Source organism: Phascolarctos cinereus, unplaced genomic scaffold (assembly GCF_003287225.1).
Source record: "Phascolarctos cinereus isolate Bilbo 61053 unplaced genomic scaffold, phaCin_HiC Scaffold_2;HRSCAF=192, whole genome shotgun sequence".
In the NCBI taxonomy this organism is placed as follows: Eukaryota; Metazoa; Chordata; class Mammalia; order Diprotodontia; family Phascolarctidae; genus Phascolarctos; species Phascolarctos cinereus.
In genome coordinates, this window is record NW_027555625.1 from 254,669,709 (window position 1) to 254,688,911 (window position 19,203).

General features: G+C 40.9%; 1 protein-coding gene across 7 annotated transcripts in view; it reads right to left on the reverse strand.

The window, feature by feature from the left end:
- EXD3 (exonuclease 3'-5' domain containing 3) overlaps positions 1–19,203 on the reverse strand; it is a 423,178-nt gene that overhangs the window by 214,755 nt on the left and 189,220 nt on the right. For all 7 annotated transcript variants that reach the window (XM_020981781.2, XM_020981774.2, XM_020981775.2 and 4 more), the window contains 3 exons: positions 15,059–15,112; positions 14,104–14,243; positions 12,084–12,184 (listed from right to left, as the gene is read on the reverse strand). In XM_020981781.2, the coding sequence (XP_020837440.1) occupies positions 12,084–12,184; positions 14,104–14,243; positions 15,059–15,112 (295 nt within the window). The remainder of the gene's footprint in view (positions 1–12,083; positions 12,185–14,103; positions 14,244–15,058; positions 15,113–19,203) is intronic.

Consider the following 19,203-nt stretch of genomic DNA (forward strand, 5'->3'; position numbering starts at 1 on the left):
GACCATGGCATGCTGGGTAGAGAGCTGGTCAGGAAGACTTGGGTTCAAGTTCCATCTCTGACATATACTGGTTATGTGACCCTGGGCAAGTCACTTAACTTCTCAATGTCCTAGGCAATTTCTGAAGACTACGTCAGTTGCAGGGAAGGTGCCAGACTCTTTTGGTAGATGGCATTTCCTCATCTGGGAGTCCCCTACACCAATGAAATTTCAAGTTCCATGTCTATCCTATTTCTTTCGTATATACTTATATATGTACAAGCTGTCTCCATCTCCCTTTCATCCCCCCTCCCATAAATTAAGCTATTTGGAAGGCTGGCTGTTTCATTGTTTTGTTTTTATAACAACCCAGTAGGCACTTAATAACTGCTTATTTGATTCATAACATAATGGCCATGACTCTGCTTCCATCCTCTTTGGAAAGCAGCATGATGTAGTAAAAAGGATTCTAGACTTTGGGATAGAGGCCTTGCGTTTTAGTACTAACTTGGCTATACATTTTCTGGGTAACCCTGGCCAAGTTTTATTCTTTCTCTGGGCCTCAATTTCCCCATAAGTAAAATGAAAGAGGTGGACTAAATAGTATCTAAGATCTTTTCCAATAGTGATTATTTTATGACTCTATGGCCTGGGAGTTAGAGATCTGATCAGTCTCCTCTGTCCTGACAGCTCTTTCATTATTTATTTAGCCTTGTAGACAAGCCCTGGACTAGCCATCTTAGACAAGTCACTGACATGCAAGGGATGGGCCGGAGAGGGAAGAGGCACGGAGATTTATTAAGAGAGTATTTTTGGCACCCAAATATCAAAGAATCAGGGCTAAAAATATGTTAGTAGCTAGAGAATGCTCTGTAGGATATACCATGGAAGTTCCCTGACCTTTTCAAATGTCCTGCATAAATGTAGTATTATGTGTTTACAGGCGAATGCAGAGAAAGCCAGCTTTCCCTTGCCATCAGCCACTGTGCTGGAAGACACCTCTTAGTTATCTTTTTGTTTGTTTGTTTTTTGCTAGGCAATAGGGTTAAGTGACTCACTCAGGGTCACACAGCTAGTAAGTATTATGTGTCTGAGGCCAGAACTGAACTCAGGTCCTCCTAACTCTGGTGTTCTATCCACCGTGCCACCTAGCTGCCCCTGACACCTCTTAGTTATTTTAACTTGTGATTTAATTTGATGGCTTTCATCATGCTACTCTCTAAGTGAAAAACATTTGTCTTTTCATCAGAATTTCAAACTGGAGCACATCATCCCTAATAACAAATTATTCCAAAATTTAACCTGTTGAACCAAACTCATTAGTCAGGCACATGAGAACACTGCCTGGGATAGCTTTCTCAAGGACAAGTGCTGTTGGAATGAGAAAACAGCAAGAGTATTGTACAGTCTACACATGCTTGCAAATAGGAGTAGAACTTATAAGCTTTGCTTCTTCCTGACCTCCCTGCAAGGAAAGCTTTTCTCAAGACACCTACCCTTTAAAACAAAGGCAGTCACTCTCCCTGCTTGGCATGTGCTACTCTCCACCAGCCCTGCTGACAGCAGTAACAAGGATTCCCTCTAAGCTCTTCTGTAGGCAAAAGCAGTGGCAAACTTTGTGCTGCTACTACTGCTGCCTGTGCTGGCTATTGGCCATGGTGAATTGGCAGTGGCTTGGGAGGCTGCCACTGTGACAAGGCAGTCAGCCCCTAACTGGATTTACTTGGCCAGGGAGGGAACAAGCATGCCAAACACAGAAAAGCACAACATGAAACTTTCCTGTTTGGGGCAGAATCCTGATAACAGCCATGCAAAAGATGTTAGCATACTGCCTTCCCTCTTTAGGGAGGAAATAATAAGAAGAAAAGTGTCCATACTGAAACAGGTAAGATTTAGGGGAGAACAATTTTATGGCCAGTGAAGAGCCACTGCAAAGAGAAAGGCTGGGTAATCTTTTCTGGAGTTCTGAGCTACAGGAGGGCTAAGGACAACAGGGTGTCTGAACTAAGGGCAGCACCAGTATAGTGAGCCTCTCGGGGGGAGGGGGAACCAGGCTGTCCTGGGAAGGGCGAGATGGCCCAGATCACAAATGGGTACGTCAAAGTCTCTGTGCTGATCAGCAGTGGGATTCGGGCAGCGGTGGTTGGATGCTGCACTTCCAGCCTGAGTGAGACAGGGAGACCCAGTCTCCCTCCTCCCTAAAAAGCAGTACTTATAGTTAGAAAAAACCCTCCAACTAATCAATAAAGCAATGAGCATTAATTAATAATAATACCTAGCATTTATATAGGTCTTTAGTGTTTGCAAATTGCTTTACATAATTACATCACTGGATCCTTACAACAAACTGGTGAAGCAGGTGCTATTATTATCGCCATTCTGCAGATGAAGAAACTGCAACTAAGACAGATTAGGTGACTTGCTCAGGGTCACACAGCTAACAGGTGTTGGAGATAAGATTCAACTTCAGGTCTTCCTAATTCCAAGTCCAGGGCTCTATCCACTGGGCCATCCAGATGCCTGGATGGGTGCTGGGGTTACAGACCAAAATAATCCATGTTAGGGGCAGCTAGATGGCGCAGTGGATAGAGCACTGGCCCTGAAGTCAGGAGGACGTGAGTTCAAATCCAGCCTCAGACTAAACACTTGACACTTACTAGGTGTGTGACCCTGGGCAAGTCACTTTACCCCAATTGCCTTAAAAAAAAAAGTAAATAAACAAAATAATCCATGCTCTCCAGGAGCTTATCAAAAGAACTAATATACATATATATATGTATATGTATGTATATATATATGTATATATGTATATATATGCATGCATGCATGCATGTATGTATGTATGTATATCACTTAAATAAATCCAAGGTAGTCCAAGGAAAGCATTGTTAGCCATGGCAATCAAGAAAGGCTTATGCAGGAGAAAGTTAAACTTCGAAGAAAGTTAAGGACTCTAAGAAGCAGAGATGACGAGGAGGGAATATATTTCAGGCTTGGGGGGCAGCCAGTGCTAGGGCATGAAGATGAATGATGAAATCTGGTGTGAACAACAGTAAGAAAGCTAATTTGGCTGGAAACTAGAGTGCATGAAAGGAAGTAAAACATAATAAGGCTGGAAAGGTAAGCTGGAACCAGATTGGAAAGGGCTTTAAATACCAAAAACAGGAGTTTATATTTGATCGAGGAGGCAAGAAGGGGCTGCTTGGGCTTTCTGAGAAGGGGTGTGATATAGTCTGGCCTGTGCCTTGCCAATAAAGCTCAGACAGCTGTATGAAGGATGGACTGGGTAAGAGAGAGACCAGGTAGGAAGGCTGATTAGAAAGATATGGAAAAATTCTTAGGGAAAAAATTCTTAGGGAAGAGGTGATGAGGGCTGATGAGGCCTATACGAACAGATGTTGTGGATGCAGAACTTGTAAGATTTGGCAGCTGATAAGACATGGAGGAGTGACAGATAACTCTGAGGTTGTGAACCATGGTGACTGGAGGGAGAGGAACAGAGAGGCTTAGAAGCAGAGTTGGTTTGGGAGCAGGCAAAGAAAATACGTTCTGTTCTGAACATGTTAAATTTTGAGATGCTTTTGGGATACATCCAGTTCAAAATGTCCATTAGAAGTTAGTGATATGAGCCTGAAGCCCAAGAGAGACACTAGGGCTTGATACACAGATGTGGGAGTTATCTACATAGGGATGACTGAAACCAGCAGCTGACAAGATCACTAATTACCAAATCGAGAACTTTATAATTTTTTCTCTCTAATCATTTCAAGAGTCTGAATCTTGTCTACCCCAAAACAGTTGATTCCCTCTAGGGGCAGAGAGCACATTCTCCTAGCTTTCCTTGTCTCTTGCAAATAAATACTTTTTGATTAATTTAGAAGACGAAGTAAGGGACTGGATGAACTCTTATGTTCCCTTCTAGTGCATGGAGTCGGCTTCTTGGTCCCTAGGCTGGGGAGGAGGCTGATAGTCAGCTAAAGGAGGTGACCTCCCACTTGTTCAGCCAAGTAAGAGAAGAAGAAAGAGTTGTAGGGAAATATTTTGTGGGTAATACAGCTCCCATCTGAGGAACAGCCCGGGCAGCTTCCTGGTACTGCCTACCAGTAAATAAGCTAAAGGAAAGACTGTGGAAAGAGAGAATGAAACTTTCTTCCAAATCGAGAAGATATAGCCTTGATCCAGAGGAAATAACTAAACTAGGTGTTTACCCTGTGCTTGCTCATTTTCATTTATACAGGAGACACATGAGGTCAGCAGAATCAGTGTATTACTTAACGCAGCCAGCCCTGAAAGACTTACTAATTAACATGATAGTGAAAAAAAATTCTATGGCACCAAATATCAACTTGGAGGGGCAGTATGAAACCTCCTTCATTAAACACCTTTTCAAAAATACAGAAATATTCCCCAGGTGATAAGTCTATGAAGGATGTTGATGACACAAGCCCACGGCACAGCCCCTTCTGGCCACAGCTCTGGGATTCTATGGTTTTGCTCAAGCAGCTTCACTCTTACTGCTGAATGGGAGAAAGTCTCCATTGGTGCTTATATCCATTGTGCCAGCCCTCACAGCACATATTACTGATTGAGCAATATTTTCAAATATACCAAGGTGGTTCTAAACAAGTTCTTATTTCCAAATTCAGGTTATTAAAATATTAAGACATTTATCTGTTCACTTTTTCTGCAACTCTATGTCTAAATTAACTCACTCGCCTGATTTCTAAGAGCACACTACAACTCTGCAAAAGGCACAATGTTGACCAAGAATCTCTTTGGCAACGAAGGTGAGATGTGCCAGCCTGGGCGCCAAGTCTCAGGGAAGAGATGCTCCTACTTTACCTGAGAAAACCCTCTGAATCCTGCACAGTCCTCTTCTGCCCTCTGCTGTTTCCATCTCATCATCCTCTTACCTGAGAAAGATTTCTCATGTGTAGGCCTATTAAGTTCTTTTAGAGACCAGATCTAGTCCAACACTCTCATTTTATAAGAGAAGAAAGTGAGGCCCAGGAAAGGTAAGGGATGTGCTCCTTGGTTGCAAAACCAAGATAAGAACCCAAGCCTCCTGATTCCCTAGTTGAGAGATACCATTATGCAATTTAAGTTTCCAAATCAATCACAACTTTCACTTGATAATAAATCCAACGATCACCACACAGTCTGAGTCCTAGAATATTAGAGCTGGAAGTGATCTTAGAGATTGAGTTCCACATGTTTTCTACCACTTCCTGTCTCCTCACTCCCCATTGACCACAGGATCAAGGTCAAATTCATTAGTCTGGCCTTCAAGGCTCTCTATAACTGGTCCTCAAACTACCTCTCCAACTTAAACTCATACTACTCTGAAATACAAACCTTCTTCTCCATTCAAGTCAATCTCTTCATTGTCCCTGAAACTCACTAGACTCACTCAGTTCTCCACCTTTGCTTACGCTGCTTTCCAAGTTGAGAATGAAGTCTCTGCTAGTGTTTACATATTCAAATCTTATATGTCCTTCAGAGCCCAAATCAAATCTGTGAAGACTCCCCTACCTAGGCCAGCCCAGTGACCTATTCTGAGCTCCTCAGCACGTGTGCGCTAAACTATACAGTAACAATAATAATTCACATTTATATGGTTAAAGTACTTTACTGGCAAAAATCCTTTGAGGATTTGACTCAAAGAGGGGATAATATACACATTCAATTGGGTATAGAAATCTATCTTACCCTACAGAGAAGTTGGAGGTAAAGGGGATAAGAGGCAGGAGTGAGGCTGATAGAAGGGAGGATTGAGTACATGTTCAGAAGCAAAATGCTTTTGAAGAGGGACAGGGTGAAAGGAGAGACAGAAAAGGATAAACATGGAAAAATACACAGTTAGTGATCATAACTGTGAAAAATTTTTTCCAGGAAATTTCTCTGATAAAGATCTCATTTCTCAAATATATAGAGAACTGAACCAAATTTATAAGAATACAAGCCATTTCCTAGTTGATAAACAGTCAAAAGATATGAACAGGTAGTTTTCAGAAGAAATCAAAGCTATCTATAGTCATATGAAAAAATGCTCTAAATCACTATTGATTAGAGAAATGCAAATTAAAACAACTCTGAGGTACTACCTCAAACCTATCATATTGGCTAATATGAGAAAAGGAAAATGACAACTGTTGGAGGGAATGTGGGAAAATTGGGGCACTAATGCCTTGTTGGTGGAGTTGCAAATTGATTTAACAATTCTGAAGAACAATGTGGAACTATGCCCAAAGGGCTATAAAATAATGCATACTCTTTGACCCAGCAATATCACTACTAGGTCTGTATCCCAAAGAGATCAAGAGAAATAGGAAAGGAATCTATACATACAAAAATGTTTATAGCAACTCTTTTGTGGTGACAAAGAATTGGAAATTGAGACATCTTTCAATTGGGGAATGGCTAAACAAACTGTGGTACATGATTGTGACAGAATATTATTGCACAATAAGAAATGATGAGCAGCTCCCTCTGGAAGGCAAGTTTGACTCCACTGCCCCACAACATCCATGAAACTGGCAAAATATTTTGAAAAATGACAAAATTATGTACTGGCATGGCTGTGGCAAAACAGGCATGCTGTTAACACAGTTTAAAGAGTTGTGAATTGTTTAAATGACAATATTACCAAAAAATTCTTTGCAACAGAACCACTGGAATGTTTTTTAAAAAAAAATGATGAGCAGGATGCTCTTAGAAAAACACGGAAAGTTATATGAACTGAAGCAAAGTGCAGTGGGCAGAATCAGGTGAACAGTGTACACAGTAACAGCAATATTGGACGATGATTAACTGTAAATAACTTAGTTATTGGGGCAGCTAGGTGGCGCAGTGAATAGAGCAGCAGCCCTGAAGTCAGGAGGACCTGAGTTCAAATGTGACCTCAGACCAAACACTTGACACTTACTAGCTGTGTGACTCTTGGCAAGTCACTTAATTCCAATTGCCTAAAAACAAACAAATAAATAACTTAGTTATTCTCAGCAATACAATGATCCAAGACAATTCTGAAGGACGAATGATGAAAAATGCTATCCATCCCCAGAAAAAGAATTGTTGGTGTCTGAATACAGATTGAAGCATACATTTTTTAACTTCAGTTTTCTTGAGGTTTTTTTCCTACATTTTCTTTCACAACGTGACTATTATAGAAATGTTTTGCATGACTACACATGTATAACCTATATCAAATTGCTTGAGGTAGGAGGGGATGAAGAGAATTTGGAACTCAAAATTTTAAAAAACAAATGTTAAAAATTGTTTTTACATGTAATTGGAAAAAAAAATTCTGAAAAAAAAAGACAAATCACATTTTAAAAAATCCTTTGAGAGAGACAGCACAAGGAGTTTAATTCCCATTCTCCATTTTGAAGACAGGTAAAGTAAGCTGCTCAGGATCACACACAAGCTGTAGTCTTGAGTGAGCCATGTCACTTCACACCTTAGTCACTTACTGTGTCTCAATGTTTTTTGTTTCAAAAAAATCTTACCTCTCCATGAAACTGTCAGCAAGCTGAGTGCAAGGACAGAAATCCTAGGTGTGTCAGCATTTTGGAAGTAGAAAGTGCTTTATCAATCCCAGTTTTTGGTCTGTCTTATGCCTCTTTGTACCTGCTTCAGAACCAGCCATACAGATGCTTAATAAATACTTTCTAAATTCAATTAAATTTATTCTCCTCTACCTGCCTATAGGCAAGTCAGAGCCTAACTCCAACCCTCTGAAGTAAAGCAACTGGCCTGGGGCAATCAGAGAAAGTGCAGCAGACAGAGATGATGAGTTTGGACTACTACTATCTGAGAAAAGAGGACCTAATTGAGGACAGGGAGTTAGTGCACCCACAATGCTGAACTCACTTCTGTTTAACAGAGTACCAGGAGCAATGGATGGTGCTTTTGTAATAGATATAAAAATGATATCTGGCATTGATAGAGTGCTAGAATGTGCATAAAGCACTTTAATACATTATTTCAATTGCTCCTCACAACAATCCTGTGAGGAAGGTATTGTTATTATCTCCATTTAACAACTGAAGAAACTAGAGTACTCAATGCCACACAACTGGACAATGTTTTGTGTCAAGATTCTAACCCAGGTCTTCAGGATGCCAAGTCCAGTGACCTATCCACTATGCTATTCTATCTCTCAAAAATATGTGGGGGTGGCGACAAGCACATACTTGTTCCTGTGTATCTCCCACATTGCTATTTCTATTCTAAAAAATGACCCTCATTTGTCTAGCAAGGATCATGAATGTGGAATGGGGTAGAAAAACATGCACCTCAAGAACCACATCTCAAGCTTTTTTATCCTTTCCACAGTAGGAGAGCTCACTCCTAGAGATCCAGAATTTTTCTTTATGTAATTCTAGCATCAGTTTTTTAAAGTAAACATCTAGAAAAGGAAATTATAGTCACCAGAAGTCAACATACATTTATCAAGAACAGGCTGGGCCAGCCTAGCCTCATTTGCTTTTTTGGCAAGGGTACCAGGCTAGTGAAACAAGGGAATATCATGATGGTAAAGTTAGATAGATTTGGAATTGGTTGACAGGTTATATTCAAAGCATGATAACCACTGGTTCAATGTCAACATGGAAGAAGGTCTTTAGGGGAAGGTCCCAGAGATCTCTGCTTGATCCTACACAATTTAACATTTTTATCAATGACATGGATAAAGACAAATGGTCCATTTGTTAAATTTGCAGATGATGTGAAGCTGACAGGCATAGCCAACATGTGGGATGGCAGAGTTGGGATTTAAAAAGATCTTTCAAAGCAAGATCATTGGGCTGAATATAGATGGAACTAAATAAGGATGAAGATAAAAGTTTTACCCTTGGATTCAAGAAATCAACTTCACAAATACAAGACAGAGGGGGCATAGCTAGCATAACAATTCACCCTGAAAAAAAATATGGGAATTTTAGTGGACTGCAACATAAGCCACAGATATCTATCACATGTCACTTAATCTACATAGGTTAAGCATGTTCTTCTATAGGTTAAGCATGTTCAGTTTCTTCAACCTTTCTGCACACAGTAAGTCATGATTTCCTGACTCTTCACCACCTTGCTTGTTTTCCTCTGTACACTTTCTAGTTTGCCAATGTCCCTCCTAACATGTGCTGTCCAAAATTAAATACAATGCTCCAGATTCGGTCTGACCAGGAGAGAGGTCAATGGTGCTATCACTTCCCTCTTTCTGGATATTAGACTTCTAATGATGCAGCCTAAGATCCCATTCACAAAGTTGGCTCCTGTTATGCTAAACAACGTGACTGGGTCCCATGGCCAACATCCAAGGCAGGAAGTGATCCTCCCCTGCTTCCCTCCCAAGTGCTTAGTCTTCATAAGCACCTGGATACCCACTCGCTCCCAGCAAAACTGGCTGTGTTTACATTGTTCTGGAAAGCACTCAGGAGCTATAGCAACACATGCTACATAAACAAATACTAGGAATACAGAAGACTAATAAAAGCTGTAGGTCGACATCTGGCCATTAGGAAGCAATTAGCACCTCCCTTAATTCATTAGTTCTGCAATTACTTCATTTATTCATTCAACATGAACTTATTAAATACCTACTATGTGCATGGCCCAGTGTGGGGCTTAGGCCAAAAACAAAACAAACCAGAAATGTAAGCGGAAGTGGTTGCTTTCAAAGGTTTGGTAATAATGCTAGGGAAACACAGTACAGCCATGAAACAGCTAAGTAACAATATAAGTCAGTTTGTGCAAAGAGCCAGAATCAGTGGTATGGATCAGAAACATTGTAGGAACTTTGAAGAGGGAAGTGGTCAGGGCAGGCCTTGGGCAGGAAGAGGGACTTGAATTGGGTCCTAAAGAATAAGAGGGATACAGCTAGGGAAAAATGTTCAGGAAGGGTATTTTGAGCTGGTAGTGGAAGGTGGGAAGGCAGAGGGCACAGGATGAACAATATTGTCCTGAGTTGGAATGAGCAGGATGTATACGGAGGTCATTGTGCGCCTGGCATGGTGGAAAGCACTGAGCACAAACATCAGGAAAGCTGAAGATATTGCTCCAGCCTCTGAGAAGCATAAGGGGTGTCCCAAAAATCTCAGTGCAGGTGTAAGCTTTCAGAGGTATAAACGCTACATACTGACTTTAAAAAGTTTGAAAGGTTAATTGCTTAAAGTTTTAAAATACTGATATGTTTTGTCGATTTTTTAAACTTTATAAAAACTTTCATTAGCTGCTTTTATGACTGAAAGGATGTATTTGTAATTTTAGCCTTAAGATCATCCCAAAGAATGAGGTTTCAATGCATACATGGCAGTTCTGATGTGATCCCAAGGAAAAGTCTAATGGAAATAGATCAGGTGATCAAAGTTGACAAGCAAAAGGACTTCCTTTATCAATCTACTGTTCTGAGAATGTGTCATCCAGAAAGTGTCACACACATAATTCATAATGACTAGGTACATTGTCTTTTAAAATTGAAAATGTACTATTCAAAATTCACAAAACTAAGTGTAAAAGAAATTCAAATAATTAAGCTTTCAAATGATGTTTTTGTAAGTTTGTACCTTTATACTTTTGAAATTATTAACGCTTAAAACTGCACTGAGAATTTTGGGACACTTTATCCTATAGTAGTTGGTGATATAAGATATGCATTCATTGAACAGCTAGAGAACTACTTTAAAGTAACAATAAGAAAGTATAAGATAATGTGGTTCTTGTATCACAGCAAGTGTCAAATATTCCAAATAAAATAAATTTCACTATGGAATACTGGTCTTATAAAACTTCCTAAAGGTGTGTCGTGAAGGAAGTTGAGAATTTTGACTGATGACAAGGAGAACCAGGGCATTCCAGAAAGGGGGGAAAGCATGAGCAAGGTCACAGAGACCAGAATGAGACTCTCCTAAATGGAAGAGAAGGTCAGAGCCATGGAACTACAAAGCTTGCCAGGTGGATGGCTGATTTTTCTCTTAATGATGCTAATGGCCACAGTGCGCAGTAGGTACAGGCTCTCTTCTGGCCTCAATCTGTGATATCCTGCTGGTTTTTAATGAACAGTATGGAAAAGAAGTCTTTAGATCCCCTTAGGGAAGTTAGTTTTTTTAGAACTGACAACAGGGGCTTTGACACCAGCAAAACTGAAGCTTTGAGCTGGGTTCTTTGCTAGAATGGACACAAATTGTTTCCCTGTGGGGAAAAGGAAGAGAAGATAGGATAGAGATGCAGACAGGGCTGAAGAATGCACTCAAGTAAACTCTACTAACCTTTGGCAGGAAACCAGCCTGCAGAGACATGCTTCCTTCAGCTCCCTTTATGGGGAAGCATGGTACGTTGCTCTTAGAGCTAGCCAAATTCCCTCAGTCCCTCAGGAGTTCAGAGAAAGGGGAAGAGGAGAGGCATGCAACATCCCGTCTGCTTGACCAAGTGGCAGTGAATGCAGACTAGGGCCTGCTGAGTGATCCAGAGGCTCCTGCTGGGAACCTGTTCCCTATTTCATGCCCCCTGCTTCTCCAATTGGAATACAAAGCAATGTAATGAACAGATTGGGAAGAATAGCTTGGGACTGAAGGGGAAGTTATTTAAATGACCCCTCTGAACACCATAAATTCTGTTTTGTTTTGTTTCCTAAATGAGTTGCAAGAGCAGTATAAATATCCTTTAACTACAGCCTCCCTCCTCCAACCAAATTCAAGATGGACTGTTGCCATGTTTCTTTTCTCTGCCCTGGGTGAGCGCTTCCTCACTGGAAGCCTCGATGAGTTATGGGGGGCCTATTCCATTAGGAAACAGAATGATAACTCATAGCTGGACATCAGAATCCAGTGACTTAAATTCTTTGGAGGTCAGGATTTATTTCATACCACAGGATGAAACAGCACACTACTAGTCACTAGCATCCCACACCAACAACAGAAGTAACTGTTTCCATAATTCATAGGCTCCACTTTGAGATAACATCAATTAAGATTAATGGGACCATTGCTCAGAACTAATTCCTGATTACTGCTGGCCTGGATGGAAAAGTTTCTTTGGGTTTATACTTTTTTTTGAATAAAAAAGAAATCTTCTGGTGAAATGATTTGTAAGAAAGCCACACACACCTGGGTCTAGGTTGTACTGGCCCAGCAGCCTGAAGACAAGTTTGCTCAGCATTTTCTGGTTCAGTTTGTCTGCTCTTGAGGGAGGCACATTTTGATACTGTCTGCAAGAAAGAAGACCAAGCAAGTACATCATCACAGGTTTCTTCCATAGTTTGCTCATTTAAAAGCATTATTGGTACTGTGTCACAGCAGAAGAGCATTAAAGATGAAGGGCCTGTGTTTCTCCTTCACTCTATTCTTCAGCCAGGCCTGTGAGATGGTTATGAGACCATGAAATCTTCACAGAGAATTCTAGTCAATTTAATCCAATACACATTCATTCAGCATATATATCATGAAAGGCTAATACACCAGGCATGGAGGATAAACAGATAGATAAGACCTAAGTCCTGGTCTCATGGAACTTTTAATCTAGTGAGGGACAGTAGTGCAGGACAAACATACAAATTAATAATGGTGATGATAATTATAATAACTAACATTTACATAGCGCTATGTGCCAGGCACTGTACCAAGCACTTTACAGTTATTATCTCATTTAATAATGACAACAATAATTATAACTAATATCTATGTAGTGCTTACTATGCTCTGGGCACTGTGTTAGATGCTTTACAATTATTATTATCTCATTTGATTCTTACAACAACCCTGCAAGGTAAGCTCTAGAATTATCCCCATTTTATAGCAGAGGAAACTGAGGCTAACACAGTTTAAATGACTTGCCCAGTGTCATATAGCCAGTAAGTATCTAAAGCTACATTTGAACTCAGGTCTTCCTGACTCTAGACTTGGCATTCTATCCATTTTGCCCTTAGCTGCCCCTATATAAGGGAGAGAAGTAAATGCAAAGAGAGAGTCAGGCAAAATGCTATTAGAAATTTGAGGTGCAGCTAGGTGGAGCAGTGGATAGAGTACCAGTCCTGAAGTCAGGAGGACCTGGGTTCAAACCTGGCCTCAGACCAAACACTTGATACTTATTAGCTGTGTGACCCTGGGCAAGGCACTTAACCCCAATTGCCTAAAAAAAAAAGAAGAAAAAGAAAAAAGAAATTTGAGGAAGAAATAGCTTCACTTCTTCCCAAACTGCGTATAATCCTCAGGAGTAGGAACCAAGTCTGAGGTGAGAGGGAGCTAGAACAAGGAGTCACCGCTGCCACATATCACTCTGTTTCGCCCCATCACAGCAAACATAAAGAGATAACAGCATGTGCACAGGTGCACGAGCACACACACACACACACACACACACACACACACACACACACACAGAGCTACACTTTCCCAAAGAAAGGAAAACCATTAAAGGCTGTGCTCAGACTCTTTGGCCTCCACCAACAGAGATCACCCTTTAAAAGTCTGTACAGAATGAACTCCCCAACAGCAGAATCTCTGCACCCATCTGCTGGCTGCTAGGAACAAGGTGAGGTGTTAGGATTAACTCTCAACACAAGACGATCCCAAGCTGGGTGTGCAGTAGAGGGCATAGGTTTATATGCTGCCCTGGACACATGTTAGCTGTGCAAGCATCAGAGAGTCACTTAATCTCTAGGAGTTCTCAACTTCTTCATCTGTAAATGGGATTCATTTCTACACCATACACCTCACAGGGCAACTGTGAATATGCAAAAACTATAAAACACTATATAAATGTGAGGGGGAATGATTAGCTCCTGGGGCAATATCCAGCAACTTCTGCTTAAACTAGTTACAGAAATGTGGCGAGTTAAAATTGCCATTTGTTCTTTCTCCAGGGAAGGGTAATTTTCCAAAGTGTCTTTGAAGAGAACACAGATGAAGGAAATCTCATTCGTTTGTGATTTGCTTAGAGTCTGTTTGGGTATATGCCTCTGAAACCTGCTGAGGTAGCTGGCTCTAAAATTTTTGCTCAGGAATCTGACTCTAGAACCCACTGAGGTGCCATGCTATCTGCTTCTCAGTCACCTAGTTTAGATGCCCGAGTCTGGAAGGCAGAAGTAGACTGCACAGAACCTCTCCATGGCATCTCTGTATTACTCACCTGGCAATATCTCTAGTATTAAAGGTAGGATGACACCACGTGTCCATGATCTGTAAGAGTTGGCTCTGCAGGTGTGGATAGTCGGCCACATAGTCCTCAACAAGGTTTGCTTTATCCTGGAGAAGCAAGGGCGTGCACATCTAGAGTGGAGGGAAGAAAACCACACTCACATAAACAATCATGTTATGATGAACACTTTGCGATAATAAATAGAGCAGCCAGGCCCAAGACCCAGAAAGTGTGAAGGAGCTATGAAACCCAGGAAGGGAAAAGCTCTGAAATTAGAACATCATAATGACATTAAACGTTGAACTTCATGCCACTGCAGTCGTACCGTCTATAGCACTATGGGCCTGAACACCTAATAGGTTCAGGCCTCAAATGGAAGGCAGAAATAGCCTTTTTGATTCAGGGTGAGACAAGCACACTTAAGAAGAATAAATGAAACAAAAATTTATTTAGGTTTCCTTAACTCTTTTAGGCTTAACACCAAAAAAGGGGTGGGGGGGAAGCAGCCATTTAGCGACAGAGAAATTACACTGGCCTCAATGCATAGGGTGCAAGTCAGGGTTAGTTTCTTAGAGCAGAGTAAGTGGCCGCCCAGTGGATTTGCTCATCCTTGTTTTATAGTTCTGACAGTGGTGGGAGGGAAGAGATGACATCATCCCAAGATAAAATTTTTTTTAAATCAATACAGCACCCATTCTGACCCTTGCTAAGCCTGTTCAAAGAGCTTTTTTCTTGACTGACAGATAGTAAGTACCCTTTTTCCACCCTTCCCTCCAGACTCTCTGCTGAGTTGGAGTGGAATCCCACCTCTACCTACCTCTGAGTCCCCCAGCAGAATTTTCACTATAAAGAAGGAAAATTGTACTATGTTGAGGACAGTGGTTTGGGTCCTGATTTTGTTGATGCTTGACTCTTAACACATCATATATGTAAACAAATGACTCACCTTTTCCACATCCAATTCTGGCTGTAACTTTAGCTTTGTGCTTAGTATAACTGCCTGGAAAATACAGAGAAGAGAACCGATTTTTCACAGGCATATTTGAAAGAAAAGCAGTAAGGTTAGAAGAAGGGTAAAACATTCAGGATGATCTTTCTGATATTTCCACTTAGAAAGGTGAGGGCTTATGTAATATTAAACTATGTTTAACTCATTTCTTTCTATAAACTCAATGGGACCCTTAGCACCTCACAGGGGTCCTGACCTTGACTGGTCTACAAAAAAGAGTCTGTGGTCGAAGAGGGCACCTAAAGGGTAGGGCTGCTTACAAAGGAAGACCCCTCTGTCATCCTGTGACCACTGATTTTTTAAGAGTGGAGAATTAGAAAAGCACCGACCAGACCTCCCACCACCGAAGTGGCCAGGTTCTGGGACAGAAGCCGACGTTGAGGCAAACTCTGTACACGATTCACTCTGCTCATTTCATCCTTTCTTTCAATTCTCTAGCCTTTCTCTGACTCTTTTCCCTAGACTTTGCTCACTCCTTTATTTACTCCCCCCAAAACCCTCACCAACATCCAGTACCCAATGAATGATAGTCTCTTCCCTAGCAATAGCCTCACGTTGGTTCTAATGGCTGAACACAGCTTTGTATAACTCAGCTGGGGTGGAGAATCTGAGGAGCTAGAGGCAAGGCTCCCTTGTGGCGCCATCATGGCTCCCCAGTTATAGAACTCTGGCCCTGGCCCTCCATTAGCACCAGACATGCTTGGGGAGTGAGGTGAAAAGACATTACACATACTCCTCTGCCCTGGGCCACAGATCATTTCTATGTGAATTATACCAACTCTTGGAGTATCTGTCCTTTAACTGTTTAGAAAGTGAGGAATAAAAGGAGCTGATTATTTCCTTAGAGTAAGGGCTCTTAACCTGGGGGTCCCAAACTTTTTAATACTTTGATAACTGCATTCCAAGAGAATTAGTTTCCTTTGCATTCCTATGTATTTTATTTTATGCATTTAAAAACGTAATTCTGAGAAGGCATCTATAGGTTTCATCAAACTGCCAAAGGGGTCCACAAAACTGGTTAAGAACCCCTACATTAGAATAAATTAGCACCCATCAGTATTTTGGATGACAACCATTCTTTCTAGCATTAAGGATATATCAAATTCCAAACCCAAGCTATTTTTCAGGAATGAATAATTCTGTTCCACTAATGAGAGATCCAGTTATGGCAGAACCAAACCAGAATGCTGCACAATAGTTAATATGAAGCCAATTCCACTGAGATGCTCCTGAATATGAACTTAAAAACTCTTGTCTCAGAGAACTTGCCCATAAAAGAATACACTTCCCCTGGGCAGTGTTGCCTCTTTTTCTGGAATCCTATATGGGATTTCACCATGCCCACAATCCACAAGAGAAAATGTTTTCTCTAGCCCTGACTACCAGCACGTACTGCTGACTTTTCTGGTGCTATTAATAATTCCCATAGATCGAGCTCCCATTACATATAAAAATAACAGGCATGAACAAACATACAGACAGGCATACAGGCTACATCAAGCTATTCTCCCATCTCCCCATCCCCCTCTTTTTTCACAGCACAGATCAAAATAGAAGCATGGGAAAGGTTCTGGTCACTTCTTCCAGTTCCCTTCCCTACCCTATAGACTGCATTCATGGAGAGATGAGAGGGGGTGGAGTAAAGGGTAGGGGCAGGCGTAAGCATCAAGAAGCCTTTTCATCCCTCTGCCAATTGGTCTGGTCTCCATGTAGTCAGTTCCCTTTATTCTGATTCTTGACCTTTGCTAACAATTCCTCTTTCGATGAGTTCTTCTCAAATCTGATAACTGTCCTAGAGGTTGAGCAAAGTGCAAACCTCTGGATGAAATCCAACCAACAGTAAGAAATGTCTATACGAGTCTTCTAGACAGGCACCTTCAAGGATAGTGGAGTCTCACAGGAGTGAGCCTTTATACCACTTAGACACATTTTTCTTATTGAGAATTGCTTGAAACAGCAATACGATCACTGATCACTGGGCTATTGTCTAGAAAAATGCTAAGTGGGACTAAGGAGAAAGCTTTAGAAAATACTTTCAACATGTTTAAACAGAAGTTTGACTTAAACTTGCTCGCTCCAGAAAATTAGGCTTCCAAAGGGAACAAAGGAAACTACTTTTCTTCAAAGCTGAAACTGTTGTAGTTTCTACTTGGGAGACAGGACCTCTAATTATTCACCTTAACTCAGCTATATACTCTTTTGATGGCTTTGGACAAAGATTCCCCAACCCCTCAGTTTCTCAGCTTGTTAAATTGGGGCTACAAAGAACAAACATTCCCACAGGAACATAAATACAGAACGATCACTTTGTCATCTGAAAATTTGATAAAACCACGGCATAAGGGAGAATGCTTCATCTTAGAAATCTATAATTGGCACATATTTTATAAATAAACTATATTCCCGTATACTTGGCATAGAAAGAAAAAGTGGAGAGGGTACAAAGGGGAAGAATGGTGAGAATAAAACAAAACGTCTGCTACAATGGTAAAGTGGAATGCTTTGATAAGCCTGATTGATTTCCTGATTATCATTCATTGAGCTTTTGCATGGATATATAGTATGAATATTAAAAGAGAATTAGAAACTCCACAGGCAAGACACTTTCCCTCTGGAGAACGCATATTCAGCAGCGGAGGGAGACATCCCACAGAAAAGACTGCATCGTGCATGGAAGCCTCCAGACTCTCACAGAGTCAACAGCTGCAGCACCCTGCTTACAGAGAAGCTCACGGCTGCCTTGTTGGGACTTCACATGGGACTCTAAGAAAAGAGAAAACAGGCAGGAGCAAATAGGCTCAATTCATAGCAAGGAAACTGGACAACCAGGCTGCCCCTAGTCATATACATTATATTTACTTATAGAACCTGATGCTTGCTAACGAGACAAATCATTTGTTTTCAACTAGTGACACCCAGTGTAAAATAGAGGGAAAGGAATTCCCTGATGGAGGTAATGGGAGGAGATGCTAAGCAGGAAAAAAAAAAAAAACACAAACAAACCAAACAGATTCTGTTGCCAGGAAAATGAAAAGGGAAGGACATAACAGTAGTAACCATACTTCTTTCTTACAGAATTATGTTGAAGAGAATGCAATAAGAAAGGAGAGGATTCAATAGACAATTTCACTCTTGGCTCTCCAAAGGTAGATTCTCCTTATGAGAATTTGTTCTCCATTTCTTTACAGACAGTGTGATATCTCAGAGGCCTGGAGTTAGTGTGGGGTAATGGAAAGTACACTGAACCCAGAGTCAAGAGAGCTGGGCTCAGATTCTTGCTCTGATACTTACTGCGTGACCTTGGATAAGTCCCTTTACCCCATCACTTTGTTCATCTATAAAATGGAGATAATAATACTTGTACTACCTGCCTGACAGTGTTATTGCAAGGAAAACACTTTGTAAACCTTAAATCATGACACAAATGTGAATTATTATTGTTATGTTCCAAACAGTCACTAGCCTACCAAACATATCAAACTAACTCCTTCCATGTCACAAATATTACAAAGTTTAGTGCATAGACCTTCAGGCAGGAATTAGGAAGCCTGGGTTCTAATTTTTACTGCTACCAAATAGTCACCAAGTAGGACCTTGGACAAGTCACTTCATATCTGTGGGACTCAGTTTCCTCATTTGTAAAATGAGAAGGTAAGACTAGAAAACCTTTAGGTTTCCTTCCAGCCCTAAAATCCTATGTTCTTAAGCCAAAGGGCCAGCTAATGCTCTGGGTTTCATTGCCAATAGGAAAAGAAAGAATGGGAAGGTAAAGGGAATAAGGATTTATATAGTGCCTACAAAGTGCCACGTACTGTGCTACATGTTTTTTACAAATATTATCTCAGTTGATCTTCACAATGACCCTGCTAGGTAGGCACTGTTATTTCCCCATTTTATAGTTGAGGAAACTGAGGCAAAAAGAGTTTAAGTGACTTGCTCAGGGTCGCAAGGCTAGTAAGTGTCTGAAGTGGGCTTTGAACTTAGGTCTTCCTGATTTCAGTCCACTGCTTTATTTCACTGTGCCAAAAAAGGTATTGGGTTACCTAAATTCTCTCTACCTCAGCTTATACATCTGTAAAACT